Below are 21,245 nucleotides of genomic sequence, written 5' to 3' on the forward strand. Positions count from 1 at the left end.
AGGTTTCATCAATTGAAAATGTTTGGAAAATTACTTTCATTTCCAAAAACATGTTTTCAAAATTAAATTTCTACCTTTCCACATGAAATTATCACCTTCTTGCATTCGCTTTAAAATGCAATTGCATTTTTTTCTTTCGAAACTTCATTGACTCTCTAAACACTCTTGTTTTTGCCTTCACACCAATTTGCTCCCATTATAATCCCACTAATCAGTAAAAAGAAAATAACAATTGGTTAGCTATCTTTAGTGCCATACTCTTCACTCAGAAATTTTCACTCAACACGTGAAATAATCAAGCTGGAACGTTTTTCATGAAAGTAAAAGAATACTAATCTTTGGCTGATCTTCCCTGTCGTTGAGCAAAATCATTAAGACGGGTGAAAAGTGTTACAAACTTCTGTTTTAGCACTCATTTCATACCATTTGACGCTTCGTCGTGTGCTTGAGTCGTTTGAGATCCAAGTAAAAGTGAAAATCATCGCGCTACGACTCATTTAATGTGCCTGACCCCAAAAAAGAAAAGTTCTCATCGTGTGAAATTTTTTAGCACCACACTAAACACCACTAAACATAAACAAAACTCTTCTCCTTTTAGCAATTTTATCAGCCCATTCTGGGTTAATTTTGTATTGATTTAAATTAAATTAGACAGAAACAAAGAGCAATGTGGGTGGAGAAAATTACTTCCAAAATGAGGTATTCTTGATGCAAACATTGAAGGTAAAAAAAACAACATTTGCGCATCTTTTGGAATTGAAAGCATGAAGACAATGCTGTGGAAGAATTGTAATCTTACGCACGTTTTAAATTCTGCAAGACTTAACTGTGCTCATCTCTCAATTTAAAGCAATTTCTCTTTACTCTTTTTGTTGTTATACAATTTAAATAATTATCAAAGAACAGTGCGTGGAAGCATTTTGCAACAAGTACCAGTAAAATAAATTATTGTTTTTTAACGGAAACAATTAAACTAAATTCAGTTACGAATCTTCTTCTGTTTTTTTTTCTCCGCGTGTGTCTTTCCTCAGCAGTTGGTGTTTTTTTTTGGGTATAAAGGCCACCACGAATAGCCCAGAAAACGCCGTGAAAAAAATTATGAAATATGCATAAAGTGCAGGATATTAGAAGGCAAAAGCAGGGATATGGAGTTACGGTTAAAAAGAAATCGAGTAAATTATTTGTATTCATAGAAATGATCTTCAAAATGATTCGAAGCAATAAATCACAGCTATACCGGCAAGAAGATTCATTTCTTCTTTGTAAGAAAAATTTGTAATTCAGATTAAATATGTCTTGTTAACCTGTTTGAAGCAACATTCGAAGATAATTGGGTGTTTTTGCTCATTTCTGTGAGTACTGGTGAGGTACTTTTGTTTGAAATTCTTTTTCAAAATTTAAATTCGCCAAAAAGAAAAGTTCTTGAGGCATGAATAAATGTTAAACGTTATATGTATACAGTGTGTTCCATTAGCAGAGCAAACAAGGAGCTTTAAATTTATTAATGTTAATTTCTCTAAAGTTTTCTGAACATGTTCTTAATTTATTTTAAATTAAAAAAGAGTAATAATTGATGAGATTAAATTCAATGGAGACGCCTGGAAGTTTCGTCAACTTACGGCAAATTCCTTTATTCGGATCTTCGGAAATATTCTCAAAAAAGAATCAAAATAATTGGCAGATAAATATTATTTTTTCTAGTCATTAAAGACACAGATTAAGGAGCAAAATCTTTCAAAAAAATAAATTCAAGCTTAAAAAAATATTGAATTAAAGCCAAAAAAAGTTATTCGAATTTTAGTCCCAAAGAAGCTGTTTAGGAGAAAAGGAACTCGAAAGGTTCTTAATTTAAGTCTAGAAAGCAATAAATTTAAAGTTTTCTTAATTCAAGATTGAAGAATACTAAATTCAAACAAAAAATTTTATACTGGTTCTACTAGTAGGTACTAAAAAATAAAAAAAAAGGTTCAGATTGAAGACAATAAGCTTTAAAAAGTTTTGCATCAAAGCCTAAGCAGTACTAAATTCAACAAATATAAAATTCAATTCTAGAAAATAATAAATTAAGACCTAATATACTTTTTTAAATCTGAAAGTGCTAAAATTCAACCCGAAATAAAGTTTTCCAGATTTTCAGTTTTAAAAAAGTTTCAAAATGATAAAAAAATGTATTAAAAAGCTCTTATAAGAATCAAGTTTTTAGATGAATGAAATAAGGATTTACCAATCTTCTGATGATTCGCCAAATTAAATCAAAATATTCGGCAGATAAACACCCCTCGGTTTTTAACATTTTTTTGATAACTTTGCGATGTTACTAACTTTTGTTTATTACTTAATTAAATTTTCTTCTTTAAATGTTTATTTATTTCCTAGCAAGTTTTTCCTTCTTTTTTTCTATTTTAGAAATGAAAAAAAAAAGCAATAAACCTCTTGAATTTATGTAACATTGTGCGCAATGGTTTAGTTTTATTGCGATGAGCATAGAAGAACAAAACAAGTTATTATGCAAATAAGTCAAATTATATTGTCGTGCTCTGTGAATGCAACACACTGCACTATTTGCCCTTTTTTCCATGCTTTGCTTAGCGTCAAATGAGTGTGAATTAACCCCGCGCGAAAGAAAGAAGAAATTAAACCACAAAAGCCACAATTGAGACATTTTCTACACACACTTTAGAGCGAGCAGAAAATTGCCACAGGAAATATGGAAAATTTCGCTCTAAATAGGAAAGCCGAGAAATTGCAATTGATGCTACATATAACTACAACATAAAAAAAGCCAATAAAGAATCTTCCGTAGTTATGTGTGCAAAATCATTTCGCAAAGTCATCAAGCAACAAAAGACATTGTTCTTCAATGGCATAAGAAAAACTTCATGCGGAAAACAGCTACGAGATATTAAATATGAATTAAGATTTAAGTCTTTTTTTTATCACTTGCATAGCCATAGATTTATTAGGTAGATTTGCCATCGCATTGGTTTCTTGTAAATCACTTTGCGCGGTGTTGTGGCTTTCAAAATAAGGAAAACTTTCTCAGAGCGTTGGCAAAAGAAATTCAGAAGACGATTGTTGGTTTGAGTTGGTTGTGCAACTTGCGTGAGATTTTTTGCCGATTACATTTTTGATGATGTTAGGAGAATTCTTTTATTTTTGAGGTGTAATGTTAGCCTTTTATCACTTTACGACATATAATTTCCATCAGGTATTATAGACTTCCTTCCGTTTCTTTCTCTCTCTCGCAAAGAAAGTAATTTGCAAAGAAGAGATTTCGCCATGATATCCCTAATCTTAAGATACAAAAGAAAGAAGAAAAAATATATAGCCAAGTCTGAGGAAATTGTAAAATTTTAACGAGACGCGTCAGAGAGAAGAAGATCGAAAACTTTTAATGAAGTTGGATGTGAAACTAATTGGGTTTTATGTAATTTTTCCACATGAGTTGCGCAGACTTCTTTATAGCACGGAGATGAATTTTTTTTTGCCAGCAAAAACAGATTGGATCGCGTCTGTCTCCATCATATATATAGAAGTCTTGCAGTGAGATTTTTATAGTCTCAACTTTATTAAAGAAAAAAGAAAAAAAAATTGAAAAGACTGTACCAAAGGTATGAAAGAAGAGATGAAATCAGGAGGTGTGCAGATGGGTGAGGTCAATGCCAAATGAACCCATGAAGGCATCTGCAAGACTATAGGTAATTCAAGAGATTTTTCCTCAAATATTTGAGCTGCATCCAACAGTATCCTCTTTCACCCAAATCCCTGCGCGTGGTGAAAGTCACAAGAGAAGATTCTCAAGGTGATAACACTTCGTGATCACGCTACAAGGTTCAAATTCTTCAAGTAAATCATCCCACATAGAAGAAAAAACACATTTCTCTTTTTTGTGGGTGTTTAAAAAAGAAATCCATATCAATGGCAAAATTTCACTTCAATGCTCAAGTCAATTATCACATTGTACATGAAATTTTTTCAATGTTAAATACAAGAAATCCCTCAAAGCGTGACATTTTTCATTTCTTCGCATCTTAACACCTCCCCTGGGGCTCTCGCACAGAGAAGAATACAGAAAAGTCGAGGCTGAAGATCAATGAATTGCTTCATTTTTTTTTCAAACCTCTTCTTCACCACTTCACGCAGCATCTTTCAATCACAATTCCCCACGATTCATTGCATTCCATAAATCATAAATACTGTGCCTTACTCTGGGGGGAGATTGGATCAATGTTTTTCTCATGCTAAAAGAATTTTTTTTTATTATTACAATCTCTTGGTTTTTTTTTGCATCATCGTACCCGGCAAATTAATTGCAAATTGCCAATGGAAGTTGGTTTTATCTGCAGAAGAAGAATTTATCTTCTCTGAGGTGATTTATTCAAGAAGATTGGAAATGGCCAAAACAACATCTTCGCATTTGTCGACTCTATTTGCAATCGTCTTCACAAGTACCAATTGAGTCGCACAGGACTTAGATAAATGATGTAAAGTTTAATGAATTTTACATAGAAATTTTTTAAGGAAATTTATGGCTTTCAATGGCAAATTGAATTTTTTTTTCCAACTAAACTAAACGTTAGAAAAATAAAAACTCTGCACGAAAAAATCCTCAAGATCGAGAATAAAAAAACCATCTTAATCTTCAATCTGTTTAATTGCAATTCATCTGCATTTCAACTCTGTGCAGCACGAGAAATTGTAATTCACAGCGAGACACCTCAATGTCGTTGCAATTAACTCTAAAAGGGTGAAGAAAAGAAATTACAAGAATACCATAAAGAGTCTCGTCTCAGTGCAAATGCACATGACTTAAAATTTCTCTTTGAGACATTTTCGGAAAAAAAAACATTCATAGGAAAAATATTTAGAGAAAAAGTGAATCATGGGATTTGCAATAATTTTCTTCATGTGCAACATTTCTTGCAATGTTGGTTTGAGAAATTATTGCCTCTGGGAGATTTCCTCAAAACTCTGTCAACCGTCTTTTTCAACGTATACTAAATTGCTAACTGTTGGGAAGTTGGGCAAAATGTGTGGCAATTTGTTTGCATTTTGCACGCAATTATCACAAAGAAATCCCCATGAGAATTACAGAAATTTTCAAGCAGCACGGGGGCTGAAATTGCGCGTGACGGAAAGGTGCGAGAAAGGGAAGAGACAATCCAACAAAAAAAACCATCTTTAAGTTTTCTTCACGAATTATTTCTTTAAAATTATTTTCTTTGTTTACCAAACCACCATCTCATTTTGCGGCATTTTCATTTAGCTTGGCGAAAGAATAAAACAACAAAAAAAGTTATAAAGTGAGGAAAAACCTCGCCTCACCTCATTGACTTCTTGAGAGACTTCTGCGCTGACTCAGAAGTGATTCCAAAAATAAAATGTGACCAAAACTGTGGTTTTGGTGCAAAAAAATGTCAAGGTGGCAGAACAATGCGAAATTTAAGAAATATCAACACTTTTCTGACCGAAAAACGTGGGTGTTCCAAAAGACTTCAATTCTCGCGTGAAAAACAAACCTCGAGAGAAAGTTGGGAAGATTGCATTCAAAGTTGTAGAAGAAATTTTAAAAAAATCATTGCAATGGTACTTTTTCTCGCCGCCTTATCCAATTGTCAATTGATTCGTTTAATCTTTTCCCATTTAAAATTGTTTATTCTTTCATTCCCGGCTATTTATCGTGCATTATTTCTTGACCCACATTCAATTGATGGAAACACCGACGCTTAATTTTATTTTTTTTTCTTCTTCAAGAGTGCTAAAAGAGATATGAATGAGCCAATTGAATTTTAAATAGAGAGGTCACGAAAGCACCCAAAATATTCTCAATGATGCCATTTGAATAAGGAAATTCCCCAAATAGGCATTGTCAATGATTTTTTTTGGGTTCTTCAGCTCAATTTTGTGTTTAAAAAATAAAATTTATTTCCTTTAAAATTATTTTAGATTTTAAGGATAGAATTTATGAGATTTACAGGAATAATTTAAAAGAATAATAAGTTTTAGTTATAAATTAAAAGAAAATCTACAGTGAAAAGCTCATTTCATGCTTAACAACCTACATAATATAAAAGCTCGAGCAATGAACAAATTGGGGAATGCACTCGAAATAATTTATCTCTATTTACCCTATTTATCACATTTCCGATTGTAATTCTATGTTGTTTTTTTTCTTGCTTCTATCGTCACACACTGTGTCACACAACACTGTATGGAAGGAAATTGTAAAATATAAAGTGCCTACAATATTTATTCTTGATGGAATTGATAAGAGAGCGAATGTATTGGAAAATTGTGCGAGCGTGCGCGAGAAAGAAAAAGGAAAATTAACCATCCAAAAGAATGTCCATTAGCAACTATATATAGCATTTAATGCCAATGGCATTCAATTGCATGTTGTGCTCGATAAAAATTATTTTATAAAGTAGCTATACTTTTAGCACAATTAAGATAAACCAGCTAATACCTTGACTAATACTACATACTTAATTTCCTGTGCCTTTTATTGCATATTTATTCCCATTAAAGTTGATTTAAAATATAAATACAACAATATTAATTTTCCACATGGTTAAAATATTAATTTAAAAAGGAATGAAAAAAGTGATAAATTCGTCATTTCCTCGCGCGCACGATCTTCATTTCCCACGTAAAGAGTCAATTAATTGCAGCTAAAACGCATCAAATGGTAAAAATTTCCTTTGAGCAATTTATCAAGAGGTGAAATTAACATAATTCAACAATTTCCAACCAATAACTTTTCTTGTCTTCATCACCCGCAAAAACAATATGTAATTCCCAATCTTCGTGTCGATCAAATAAATTTTAGCATTAGGAGAAATCATTCGACTGAATAATTTATTATTTTCACCTCGACTCTTCCATTTTTTTCCTCTCATGGCTTTTTTATTTCTTTTAAAGTTAAGCTAATTCCTCACCCTATGTGTGTCTGAAAGTGAAATTAATATGCAACACAAACGCTAAACACTGCGGGGTGATTGGAATACTTTATTAAACTTGGCGTTTAGAGAGGGAACGAAAATCATGGCGAAAAATTGCTTATTATCATTGGACAATCAATTCAAATAAATCATAAAATAGAAGAGCGTCCAAAGTGATTGATTAGCATTTAAACTGCTCAAGCATAAATTTCGGGTTGTTTTTTTCACTAGCCTCACTACGTTTTAATTAAAAGCTCATATTGTGAAAAGTTTTTGGCGATTCCCCCCATATAAATTAGCTTTTGACAAATTCCCCCCAAAAACAGGAAGTAGCATTTTGTGAGATGGATGATTGCAGAGAGATAGCAAAATTTTGATTTATTTCCTTTTCATAAATTAGTTTTTTTATACGTGGGAAATTGGTTTTGTGGGTCTCAACTTTAGGGCTATTAAATTTCTAAATTGATTTGCAATTCTTCTCCAAAGAAAAAGAAATGCTAATGGCTTTAAAATTTTCCTACATGTGATTTTTTTTTGCTAAATGCAAGATGATTTGAATTTAAAGATTTTGCTATTGATTATACAGGTGGATCTCGCAGTAGAGCCAAAGGAGGAAATTTTCTTGTCTTGAAATAATTTTTAGATTTCATATAAACTCCTACAAATGCTATGATAGGTAATGAATTAAACATTTCAGCGCAAAACCCACTCAAAATAATTCAAAAGCAATAAACATTCTTCAATACTCAACAATTCATAATTTCCACCGAAGTATTTACAATAAATTCACCCCATTTAGCAACGAGTTTGAAAAATCTTCCTCCTCCTCGTCTTGCATTTAATAAATAAAAAATATCCCATTTAAGCGCGCACCTTTTATGAATGAACTGTGAAAGAGTTGCGCATTCCCGTGGAGAAAATCTAATGTAATACGAGAAGAAAACCGGTAAGGAATGCTGCTGGCAAAAGACGCTCTTGCACGGGGAAAAAAGCTCTACAGGAAGTAACAATGTGCGAAATAGACGTGTCGAAAAGATTTCAAGAATCATTTGCCATCGACAATTTGTTGCACAGAGTGACAGTGAAAGTTAAACATTTTGTGTGCGCGGAGGTGAAAAAAAAAAGAACGAGGAAAGATTGTGATTAATTCACGATTAATTAAATTCATTGGAGAGCAAAAATGAAATTGATTCACTGCAGATGTGGATAAAATAAAACTTCAGCTTCAATCTTCAATGGGGCGCGGGAAAAAAGAGCGAGAAAAAGTGCGCGAAAAGTGGAAAAAATTGCAACGGAGTGGTGATGAAGAAAAAGTTTTTGGTTTGAAAGCAAAAATGCAATTTAATTTAGTTCAATGACCAAGTGCAATTGAGTTTTAGATAATAATATTAATTTAGTCAGGGGCATTAAAAGGTCTTTCATATATTTATTTTTAATTGACCACGAATCATGCAAGATAGAGATGGGTGTTGGCTCTCTTGTGCAGGTTAAAATGTCTTGACGATTGAGAAATTCAACCATTTAAAAAACTCTCTTTTAGATCATTGAGCAAAACTCTTTGCACACCGAAACAATACCTATATATAATGCACCACACTCAATTTTCCCTCACATTGGATCTCTTATGGTGTGGTGGGAATGCCAAAGAACATACACGCCGCACCAAAAGCACGTGAAAGAACTTAATAGAAAAATGTTATGGAGAAATATACACCGATCACGCCAACTCAGGCCAATTAATAATATTTTCTTTTGTTGCAACAAACTGAAAAAGATATTTTATTATTTTTTTTTTAGTACTGCAGTGAAAATAGAAATATATTTAATTCATTGCAGCAACTATACTATTAATTATCAAAGGCAATATGAAAGAGAAAAAACTCGGTGAGATATTAGTTAATCATAAATTTCTCATACAATAATAAATAATATAATAAATTTAATAATGTGAAATCAGATGGATTTTGTGTGCGATCCACTTCTTCAAAATATCGTGACTTGTTTCTCATATTGTTTCACAACATTGCTATGTCAATTAGTGAACAAATAGAAGATCGCAATGGAATGCACCATTGCTTCTTGCTTCACCTGATATTATGTGTTTCGATTCAAAGAGCGAGATATCGCCACCAATATGAGGAAGATTTTTCCTTCACGGTGCATCTATAATCAAGTGCATTTGGTAAGTAATCAATGGAGTCAATTTATTCTTATTGCTCAAAGTTATGTAAAATGTAATTTAGTAATAGTTTCTCAACTATTGTGTGCTAAAAAGCACATAAACCGGCAAATGCTTTGCTGGTTAGACAAATTGTTTTTCCACATTAATTTTAAAGAGAATTTCCCTAATGTTTCCTCTAGAAAACAAATAGTTAAGGGGTGAATAAATGCCCTAAAGTTCCCAAAAATACACTATATATACTTTTTTTTTTTACCTTTGGTGGACTCTGTAGGATGATCAGCCACGGGATCGAGATCCTTACTGCTGACTAAATTGCCCGTTCTCCTTTTCCTCGCATACGTGTGCACGGGGACAATGAGCCTTGGGCGTGGAATACTAAATGGATCTTCCTGATTCTGCTGTTCCTGCACTTTGGGAACTTCCTCCATGAGTGGAGGACTCTTCCGAAGCGGTAGAAGGGGCCTCGATCGTCTCCCTCCAAGGGAAATTGTATTAAATTTTGACGCTAGAGATGATGAGGATGAGGATTCACTTTCACTCTTCGATGACTTCCCGCCATTCTTGGACAGGGGATTGCTGAGGGTGCGTTCAATGGTTTTGGGTATGGGATTAATTCGTACACTCTTAGCCCGAATAATTCCGAGAAAGCCCCTCTTGGCGGGCTTTTCAACTTCAACTTTCTCCTCTTTCTTCGGGGGCATTTCTGAGTGCTTCCACGTATTTTCGGGTGAGTTCTTCCCCCTGAAGTCGATCACCTCGTAATCATGGTAGGTATCACAGCTGCCATTGGCCTTAGGTAGTTCCGGATGTTTGGGGGCGGTGGCCTTCTTGCTGCGGCGCCGGAAGATGTCTTTAATATCGAGAGTACCACAGAAAGGTAGGTGCTGTGCTGGTGGGCACACAGCTGGGGCTCTTTTCAGTTTTTCATTCTTCCGGGCGTTCACGTCGAAATTCATGTAGAACGTATCACTGCTGTCTTGCGAATCTCTATCCTCGCTCGTTGTGTGCCCATTGGAAGAGCCCTCGCTTCCGCCGGAGAAGTGCCTAGCAATGGGCAGTGGTGGTGGCTTATCCAGAACAACATCCTCCCATTCGGGGTAGCGTCGATTTTTCCGACGCAACGTTGACGGACGATAGCCGTTGAGTTCACGAATTGTCCTCGTAATGTTGGCATCTTTCGCTTCGAGAGCTTTAATCTGCTCCAGGGTCATCTGATATTTGCCAAGCGATGAGATTCCATCGGCACACTCACTCTTGGGCGGTTGGCATGAGCGATTGACCTTGCGGATGGTCTCTTGCGTGTGCAACCAATTTGCCTCATACAGCGCACCCATTGCATTACTCCGCTCCAGCGACAGGCTCACGTCCACCGCCTTTCCCGGATAGTGCCGGATTTTCCCATCGCGGCCACTCTTGAAATTTCCCTCCACAATCACCATTTTCTCGTGTCAGCCAAGCGCAATCCTCTCACTGATCACCATCATCGAATCTCGCTGCTAGCCTAGAAATCGCACACATGCTAATCATCACCGATTACCCCATTCTCATCCCATATCCCCCATCCCGCGCAATTATGCCCGCCCAGATGAAACTCACAAAGAGAACACACCGAAAAAAAAAAACATCTCAACATAATTTCTTCTTACGGTTCTATGTCTAAATTTATCTGTGCGAGCATTGGTGTGAATGAAAAATCAATGCCCTGCTTCATTCTACATATGAGATGCTTTCAAGCTCTTCCACTGCCTGACTGACTGAGCCGTCTAATCTCCTCCTTGTTTACTTGACATATGGAGATCACATGTCGAAATCCGAATATAGGGTGGAGAGAATAACAAAGAGAAGCTTATCGCGGACGTTCTTTCGTCAATTGCAAAATCATGTGTGGAATTATTTTGCTCCAAATCTTCCTGCATTCTGTGCATCATCAAATATGTAGTCTATGCTCATAAACTCTCTATGCTGTGGCTACACTCATAGGCAACATACATTGTTGCTGAGGGGTTGTCATTCCTTGCCATTATGTTCATTTTCTTTACTATATAGAGAGAAAGCTTTTTTGAGCTTTTTTACTCTACATATTGCAAGAGATTCACATATAACTTTTAGGATTTTATATAAAAATTACTTTGAAAAAAGGATTAAATATTTAATTTTAGTATTTTTTACATGAAAAAAAAATATATTTGCAATCTTTTGTGCCCTTGAAAAAAGCTCCATAAATAAATTAAGCCAAAGTTTCCAAAGCTAGCAAGTGGAGTACTTCATTCACTTTATTTGCATGTCTATACTTTCAATTTTGTGTCACTCCTCTGGCGACTAAACTACACGTTATCTTGTATTCTGGGTGCCAATTAATACCTTTTTTTTACTTTCAAATTTCCACCAACAATCTTTCAGCACCTGGCGCTTGCCAAAGGTACAACGTATAAATTCCCCTTAATTGATGAGCCCCTTCCTTTTTCTTCACACAACATCGTGCCAATGGGATTCTGTGTCGTGAGTCAGAAGGCGACTTGACTCCGCGAGTGTCTTAAAGATTGGACGACTAACAAGAAAACCGGCTCGCGGTCTAGAGCAAAAGGCGAGAGAGCAAAAAAAAAGAGCAAAAAGAACATGCAAATGTAATTCTTCACAGTGTGACGCAATGCCTCGAATCCGCTTCCCGGAGGAATTGGAAATTCTTGCGCGTGGGGTCATCACTCAAGTTTCCTCCGCCATTTAATGCGTCCAACTAACTGAGATTTTCTCCATGGTCGTCGAGGCTTTTTTTTTCTCTTCCCATTTCTCTAAGACAGAATGAAAAAAAAAAACAGAAACCGAAATTGGGACATGCCGTATAGCGATAAAGCGGATTTTTCCCCTTCCTCCATGGACAATTTTCTTCACAACACTCTTCTGCAAAAACCGTTTGCAAATATTTCTTTTCTTTTGCATAAATGCGCCAAAGGAGTTTTTTTTTGTTGCACAACCACGCGTTCTTTCTCAAAAAGCACAATTGTCAACGATCTCCCCCCTAGTATATGCTGGAGGTATAAAGTGCACACCTAGGTGTGCTAAATATTCCGATCACCTTCTAACTTGTGCGCGCGAGAGTGATTTCTCAGGTGTGTAATTTGCAAATAAACCAGCAACAGGCGCACAATTTTAAATGAGACACGGAAAGAGCATAAAAAAAGGTCTCTCTGTTGGTGATTTCTTCATTAAATATGTGCACAATACACAAACAAGCTGTGTGTGAGTGATATTAAATTGAGAAAAGGGAAGGTCATTTCGGTAAACATTTTTTATTCTCTCTTATTCTTTAAACTTTTCGCGTTGTGTGCAAAAATTGTGAACTTTGCTGCAAAAAAAATGTACCTATTATGCGTCCAGGGGAGAATAAAATTGCAAATAGAGGCACTCCTTATGGAAGAAGAGGTAACCAGGTGATGCAAAAACAAAAAAATTAGAGAAGAATTGTAATTTCTGCAATTTCCTGTCTTGCACGGAGTTTAAGAGAGAAGAAAAATTAGCCAAGTGAGTGATTTTGATTCGGAAATATACTATATATGTATATAATAAAATTGTGTAAATTGAGGGAGCTTTCGAATATGGAATAACCGTCTGTGCCGGAAGAGCGCAATCAGCACAAAGTTTTTGTGCAAAAATTTAACGGTAGGAGACCTTAAAAATTATAACCAAAAACATTCATTTATTGCTAATTTATAGAAGAGCTGCAAAATAATTTGAAAAGATTATATTTTTTTTTATGTTCGGAATCTTTAATTTTTTTTCTAAAAGTTCTTGAGCTTTTTGCAAAAAGAAAAATTTTCTGTGGATTCTTTAAGATTTTATGTAACTTAGAACGTTTTTTTTTTAACTTTTTTTTTTATTAAAAAAAAACCATAGAGAAACCAACGAAACCGAAGATCGAATTTTTATATGTTCACGAAACGTGTTGTGATTCTGATTCTGATTCTCATGTAATTTGCTTTAAAATACCATCTAAATTATTAACTTAATATTTTAGAATTTTATCAAAGTTTCACATAAAAATGTTTTTCTTATAAAATATTCTAGCTTGAATATTAATTTTTAGGCTCTTTGCAGCTCACGAAACACGCTGTGATTCTGATTCTTATTAAACTCACAAAGTATGTTTTGACTCTGATTTCCAACAAAACTTGTTTTAGAACATTCTTCAAACATTTTTTTTAATAAATCTCTTAATAATACCTACTTAAATTGTCTGACAAAAATTCTAAAATTAAATAAAAACTCTAATTACTCAATATCAAAAAAATTCTTACAATTTTTTCCACCTCATGAAACATCTCTTCTCAAAAAAAAATCAAAAATCTCTTTGTTACGTTTATTGAAGGAATTTTTTAAAGATTTTTTTGCTCGCAAAATCTTTGCTTCTTTGTTATTCCACGCTTTTCTTGAGCAAACTTCAACATTTGCAATGGAATACCACGAATACCCTCATTATTATGGACCTCTATAACAAAGAGAAAACGTTGTGAGCATCTCAAAAGCATCACAATTTGGACGTATCAATGATATTTTCGTACCGTTCGCCATCATTTTATTTGATCTCTTGTGCAAATAGTTGGGCGCAAGAAGAAAAAAATTTGTGAGAGAACCATTGGTTCAAAAATCATTAATAATACATGATTGTGACATTTCCTTGTCTCTTGGCGCGCGAGAGAACCTTACACAGCACCGAGTCATGGGAGTATCGAAAGAATCCACTAATATGTGTGAATGCTAAAGTTGTTGGAGCAAAATATATAGTAATAATTCCACAACGCCCATTAATATTTTTCTTTAACGGACATCAAAAGAGATATTGGCAATAGGATTTTGGTTGAATAAGAGATTGACTCAGAAAGATTGGCAGCGCAAATCTCATAGAATGAAGCATAAAGGTATGACGAAGAGGGTCATTGGAGTTTCGCAATAATGACCCCCTTGTGCGCGTGTTTGGGGTATAAGAAGAGAATTAAATTATTTCATACACAAGAGCCGCACCACACGAATTGTCTCTGCAAAAGGAAAATTTCCTGTTCCACCAGAGATTTCTGCTGTTGTGTATTTTTGCCTTCTTGCAGATCACCAAAAAGTATGTATGTACCGCAGCACAAGAAGCAAATGGAAAGGTCACATTTGTACACTCACTTCACGTAACTCTGGCTCACTGAATAAAAGCAACACAAAACTTGCCTCAAAAAGTCTTGCTTGCGCGATCTTTTTTTTTTCCACTTGTGATTTTATTTCTTATTTATTTTTTTTCTTTTAATATTATTAACTCGGCATAAGTTGAATTAAATCACTTTCACGTGCAATTTACACTTTTTTCTCTTCTTTTCTCTCGTAGCGTTTCGATGACTTTACCTATATATCTCTTTTTATTCTCCTATTTTCTTAATCCATTGACAAGGGTATTAAATTTCTGTGTGTGACACAATTTTCTCCGCAAGATGCTCCAAGAAAAAAAAAGTTAAAATTTCTTGCTTCTCTCCCTCAGAAAATCATTTTCTTCACACAAAAATTTCAAGGAATTTCCATTGTCCACACACACGGATTTTGTCCACCAGCCACACTTTGTATGTAGGAAAAGTCACCGATTAAAGCTCTCGCGCTACCGACGAAGCTACAACAGCGACTGATCGCATGTACAATCTCCCAAGCATTGGGTACCCACCACCACATCGTCTACCAGGCCCCACAACTTTGCACATTTTACCCACAGACGTACATATAGTTTCTCCACATGGTGTATGGATGTATGTTTAACGCTTTAAGCAAAATCTTTCAGACATCTCACAGCTGAGCTGTCTTAGTGTTGGAGATCTTCTCCGGGGGGTCAGTAGCTTGTATGTGCACTTTCCTTGAGATTTCCTCAAGAGGTTATCAAGTTCACCCATAGATTTTGAGTGGCTGATAAGGAGGGAAGAACTCATCGTAAATGAGGTTTAGCTTTGAAATTCCTCTCTTAGTGATTCATAATTTTTTTTTTACTCAGGTAGAGGAAATCCATCGTCAAGGGGTTTCTTTAAGCATAGTTGAATGATAATTAGAATAATATATATATTTTAAAAGCCATGGTTTACCGTATTTTTGCCGAATTAGACACAAGTAATTATAAAAAAAGCTTTGAAAATCAGAAAATCTTTAAAATAGTTTTTTTAATTTTAATTTTTTTCCAAAGTTTTCGGCACTAACTATTGTAGAATTTTATTAGACATAATATCTTGCAACTTTTTTTTACTAATCAATTTTTATGTTTAAAGAATTATTAACAGCTAGCAGATAGAATTACCTTAGTGTGCTTTCTTTTGGTTTGAATGTTTGTGTAAAATTAGAATAAATACTGATTTTGACACAGAAACTGTTCAAAATTAGAAGTTTCTAAAATTTCCAAAATGTCCCTTAAAGGATGAAATTTACTAGTTAGACAGAGTTAAAATTTTTAAAGAAATACTTGAGCTTTCTTAAGATTCTTTAAGTTTTCTTAAGATTAGGTATATCAATTTCTTTAAGAATGTCTTAAGTTTTCATTAGATTTCTTAAGATTCCTTACGAAACACTTAAGATTTCTTAAGAAAAATTTAAGATTTATAAGAAATCCTAATTTTTGCTGAAGTAAACTTATACATCTTAAATTTTTGATAAGAAATCTTAAGTTTTTCATAAGGAATCTTAAGATATATAAAGTTTCTTCATAAGGAATCTTAAGAAATCTAATGAAAACACATTCTTAAAGAAATTGATATAATCTTAAGAAAACTTAAAGAATCTTAAGAAATATTATGAAAATCTAATAAATTTTTATGAAAATCTAAAGAATCTTAAGAAAGAAAACCTAAATCTTTCTTAATAAATTTTAAGTCTGTCTAACTATGTAGTGAATTTCATCTAAAATTTCTTAGTTTGTTGATTGAAAAACTGTAAAATTAAAATAAATTATAAGATTTCTTAAGACCCCTTGATTGCCCAAATGCATTCTTGGGAGTTTTAAAAAAAATTCCTCAAGTAATTCTAAATTCTTCTTTTAGAGCCAATGTTTTAGAAGAAGGTGATAAATTTATCCAATCAATCAGTAGTTAGAGCTTGTGGGTCCACCACACATGCCTTAACCTGTATAGCAGAGAAAAAATAAACTTTTCCTCATGCAGTGTGCAACTGGAAAGAAAATATGTGCCTATATACATATAAAAAGAGTGGGTGGAGGAGGTTTTAGTGTCTCTCTCTTTGTTTCATACAAGCATAAAAAATTTTTGCTTGTAGCTTATGAGCTAATATCGCGTACAATGTCTTTCTTCTCATTCATGCAATTTTGTGGTATATACGAGGAAAATTTATTACTATTATTCCAACATATCTTGCCAATGGGTTGTATAAGAAGAAATTTGCGCGCGCGGGTACATCGACAATGAGGCTTGTGCGAAAATTTATTGAAAGATAATTTTTGCAAAGAGAGAGAGAATTTTAGATGAATTGCCAGTTGATTGCCACATCGTGTACCAAGACCATATAAGAATGTCTCTCTGCATGGTATAAGAAAATGTAGGTGAGAGGTATATCACCACCCGGGAGTGACGACAATAGACAACCAAATTAAATGCCATGAAATGCCATTTGCCCCGATAAGATAGAAAAATATTTCCCATTCACATTACGACTAACAAAAAACTTTTTTTATTTGAGTTCCTCGCCCTAATAGAGCATCCACAATGCAACCACGAGCATTCCAATGAAATCTTATTTTGTTTTCCGCGGGAGGAGGAAGGAAGATAATTTCCAGAAGCACTTGTAGAAGCCACAAAATAGCGCAGAAAATAATGTTTTGTGATGGAGAAAATGATCGTGCGCCTTGCGCTTCTTGTTTATTGATCATCTTGTTGATTTTTCCTGCCATTCTCTTCCGCTCGATCGTGATAAATTGCTTTGTGAATAAATATATAATTCAGCATTTTCACCCATTTTTTTCAATTCAGCGAAAATATCATGCCGTAGAAAGGTCAGAAAATCATTATAATATAGCACACTGATCATGCGGAATCCATTGATTTGCAAACAAAGACCGAAAATGGCAAAAATATTGAATTTTTTTCTCTGGGTCATTGCAAAAAAAAAATTAGAATGGATCTCTTTTTTTCTGCAGTTCTCATCATCTCCTTGACTTTCTTGAGAAGCTCTTTTAAAGTTTCCTGCTGTTGCAAAAAAATCCCAACTTTTTGGGCCGCGCAGTCTCTGCGTGATTAAGCAATATAAAATGAACTGTCGCTCTCTAAGAAAACATCTCATGCAGTACGAGGGGGGAAGTGATGGTCTTATGACTCAAGAAAAACCCAACATTTAAGTACAACAGAAGAGTCACTTGAGAAATTAGCACAATTTCGGGTCAATTGGATCACAAATTGTGATTCACAATGCGCCACACTGCTGGATAAATAAGCTACCTATTTAAAAAGCTGTAGACATTAAAAATTTATGGAAAAAACTGAATTTTCCAATAAACTTCTCATCATCAGTTGAGAATTATTCATTGTGGAGATCACAAGATCTTTTTTATTGTTGTGAGAAAAATTATGGGAATACCAGAATTTCTTATTTTTCTATCAATTTTCGGTCTTTTGTGGTTTGAAAGAAAGAAGAAGAGCTTCTACAAAAGCCACGGTATTTCCTATATATCTGGATGGCCTATCATTGGATGTGTTAATTCTTTGTCAGGGGACTTCAATAGTTGGTTATATAGTTTGTGCAAAAAGCATCAAGAAGATCCCATTATTGCTATAAATATTCTGCAAAACAACTTCTTAGTCATACAGGACGCGGAATTGATTAGGAAAATTCTTGTTGCAGATTTTCATTTATTTTGCGAAAGGTAAGAATTTTCTTTCAATTTATTTCGATGTTTTAAATAAGAAAAAAAACTGCAAAGTTAAAAAGAATAATTCGAATTTCCTTTCAGGACATTCACACTAAGCTCAGAAATAGACCCTTTGGTGTCTTTTTCCCTGCCATTTACCAAGTATGTCGATTGGAAAAAACTTCGACGACACATTGGTCCCGTTTTTGCATCTATAAAATATAAAAACTATCTCCCCTTGATGGAGGAAACAGCTAGAATTTTAGAAGAAAAATTAGCAAAGGAAATTTCACACGAAACCCCGCAAGAGTACGAAATAGCTGATATTTTTGGACGATACCTCACTGATTCATTCTCATCTTGTCTTTTTGGTGTCAATACAAGAAGTTTGCATAATGAGTATTCACCTGTGTTGGAATTCGTCAAGAAAGCAAGTAATTTCGACACAAAAAGATCTTTCGGAATGTTTTTTGCTGCCTTAATGCCTAAAACTGCCAAATTTTTCGGCATCACAATCACACTTAGAGATGCAAATGAAATGATGATAAACTATGTGAAACGATTAATGCAAAATCGAAGGGATTGTGGAGAGATTAGAAATGATCTAATTGATATGTTTACCAACGCACAAGAAGATGAACCGGATTATTTTAATGAAGAAGTTGTCATGTCGCAGATTTTAGTTATAATTATTGCTGGATATGAATCTTGTACTTCTTTCTTTAATTTTGCCCTCTATGAATTGGCAAGAAATGCAGAAATTCAGCAAAAGCTCATAAAAGCCATCGAGGATCACATTGAGCTTTATGGTGAAATTACTTGTGAGAATATTAATGATATTGAATACCTCGATGCGGTCATCAAAGGTAAGTTTAAAGGAATAATTTCATTTAAATTGATTATAAAGATTTAAATTATTTCTTTCAACAGAAACAATGCGACTTTATCCACCTCTTGGAATTATAGATCGTTGCTATAGGCCAAATAATTTTGAGCCCTACTCCTTGGAACCATTCAGCTCATTGAAAATCCCACCAAATACAAAAATCGTCATTCCATCTTTTTCTACCCAAAGAAACCCAAAAATATTCCCAAATCCCGACAAATTTAATCCTGATCGTTTTGGTGAAAATTCAAAAATTGATCCCAACTTCTATTTTCCCTTCAGCCAGGGACCTAAAGCTTGTCCCGGAGGACGTTTTGCGATGTACGAAATAAAATTAGGTCTCGTGGCAGTTTTTAAAAATTACACAGTTGAATTTTGTGAGAAAACTTTTGAAAAAATGGAGCTTAAATCCAAATCTTTGGTTATAAAAACGAAGAAACCCCTTTGGCTGAAGTTTAAAAAGCTTTAGACATAAGAATGGTTGAAGAAAATAACTAAATAATATTTTAAAGGGTTTGTGGAACATCAAAGATTAATCATGGAAACAGAAATAATAAAGAATTACGGGAGCTTTATAATAAAAGCTTTTAAAGTAGGTAGATAAAAGGTTTCCCAATTAAATATAAAAGTGAATGAACCATGGGAATACCTTTATTGTAATGGAAATAAAATGAAATTCAGCTAAATAAATACAGACGTTAACCTATACCAAAAAAGATGTATTTTCATCTGAAAGTAGTTTGATTGAATTCTATACAATCCCCGCCATGACGATAATGACATAAATCATTCACTTTTCCCGTGTATTCCGCATAAATTACATGGCTTTTTTTGGAAAGTGAACGTCATTTTGTGAATTAAGCGTCAAAGAAGTGAAAAAATGGACAAAAAGGGAAGTCATGAAGAATGCAAAGAAGCTTGTTACATCACCACATGAGCAACAATCCAATTTACTTCTTGGACACCGATTTTTTGTCCCTCATTGCAAATTGTTTTTGGCATGAGGCGCGACAAAATCGAGGGGCTTCCTTCCTTTTTTTGTTAAATTAACATTCCAAAATTGTGCCAAACAAGGTAGACAAGAGACTTGAGAAAGCTCTCGGATGTTTGTGGGCTTTTTCTTTTCAACATAGGTATACATATAAAAGAAAACTTCTCCTGGCTAAAACACGCGATTGTGATCAAGTCGTCAAAGTGAAGGAGAAGAATGGGCAAAGTGACTGCAAATCACTCTCACCAGTCCTCACTAAAATCGCGCACAAGACCAGCATGGTATATGGATTTTTGCAGCATTTGCAATACGGCAAAACTATCAAATATTTCACACAAAATAACATTGCGAACTTTCGAGTGAATCACGGAAGAAATATTGCCTCTCTCACCCCTAAACATAATGTATGTAGCTACTGCAACCCGCGCATGCATTTCCAATGAATTTCTTTGACAATGCCACTCGAAGGAGAGAATTTTATTAGTGAAAATTTAACATTTGCACGCACATCAACTTTCGCACCGAAAGCGAGGAATGTCAACGAGATAAATAAAATGGAAAACCTGAAGAGACGCTTTCCTTCCACGCCGTCAAAAATGCAAATTTCATTTTCATCTTGCATTCATGGATGTTTTTCCTCTTTCACTCTCACCTAAAGCAGCTGAAGCCCACCTGTGTGATCAGCTTTTTGTGATCAAGCGCTGGTGTCACAGCATATTTATATACGAAAGGAGTGAGAAGTGCTTGGCAAGATTTGCACCTTTTCTGTGTCACGAAAACATGTTTTTCATGTTGCATCAAAAATCCAAATCAAACGGAAGGAAAGTGAAATTGTCGAGGGGACTACACAGGTACATAAGTTGCCTGCCAGGCTTCTTTTCGAGGAGTTTCACTCTCAAAGAAATTTTTCGCAAGATTACTCCGTGGGATGGATGTTAAATTTACTTTTAATAACTTCCCATGAGGGCTTTCTTTAATAATTTTATTGGCAAAAGAAATGTTGTTCAAATTAGACGTTTTAGGAATATTTCAAAGGACTTTATGCGGTGAAATTCTTCAATAAATTGAAGTTTAAATTGAACAACTTAAAGCACTTCATTGAAAGAAAATATGGAAAATTTTTGATTAAAAAAATATTATTAATTTATATATCTTTCAATTACACGTAGTTCAATTTATACCATAGATAATCACTCAAAAACAGAGAGTTTTAATGTTTTAATAATCAGGTGAAATTTCTAAAAATAAAGTAAACTTACATTTTGATAGTGATCAAAAATTGAAAATAACGCCAAATTGTTATTATCTAACGCTTTAATCTTTTTACCTCAAAAATGCCTCAAAGCTTAATGAAAGTTTGTACATAATGTGCTCTGTACTTTCTA

General features: G+C 34.2%; 2 protein-coding genes across 12 annotated transcripts in view; one reads left to right on the forward strand and one right to left on the reverse strand.

Moving 5' to 3' along the window:
* Positions 1–21,245, reverse strand: part of LOC129790596 (cGMP-dependent protein kinase, isozyme 2 forms cD4/T1/T3A/T3B) — a 74,030-nt gene that overhangs the window by 7,484 nt on the left and 45,301 nt on the right. Inside the window, exons 1-2 of one of the 11 annotated variants that reach the window (XM_055828170.1) lie at positions 14,140–14,775; positions 9,377–10,624 (exon numbers count right to left, since the gene is read on the reverse strand). The exons of 8 other annotated variants lie outside the window; for them this stretch is intronic. In XM_055828170.1, the coding sequence (XP_055684145.1) occupies positions 9,377–10,562 (1,186 nt within the window). In that variant the 5' untranslated portion in view covers positions 10,563–10,624; positions 14,140–14,775. Of the gene's footprint in view, positions 1–9,376; positions 10,625–14,126; positions 14,776–21,245 lie in introns of those variants that run through there. 2 more of the 11 variants (XM_055828171.1, XM_055828169.1) reach the window with 2 other exon arrangements.
* Positions 17,650–19,585, forward strand: LOC129790599 (probable cytochrome P450 6w1). The gene is made up of 3 exons (XM_055828181.1): positions 17,650–17,998; positions 18,086–18,849; positions 18,914–19,585. Exons 1-3 carry the CDS (start codon positions 17,703–17,705, stop codon positions 19,336–19,338), a joined length of 1,485 nt encoding a protein of 494 aa, XP_055684156.1. The 5' UTR covers positions 17,650–17,702; the 3' UTR covers positions 19,339–19,585.

The sequence above is a fragment of the Lutzomyia longipalpis genome, chromosome 2 (genome assembly GCF_024334085.1).
Source record: "Lutzomyia longipalpis isolate SR_M1_2022 chromosome 2, ASM2433408v1".
Classification (NCBI taxonomy): domain Eukaryota; kingdom Metazoa; phylum Arthropoda; class Insecta; order Diptera; family Psychodidae; genus Lutzomyia; species Lutzomyia longipalpis.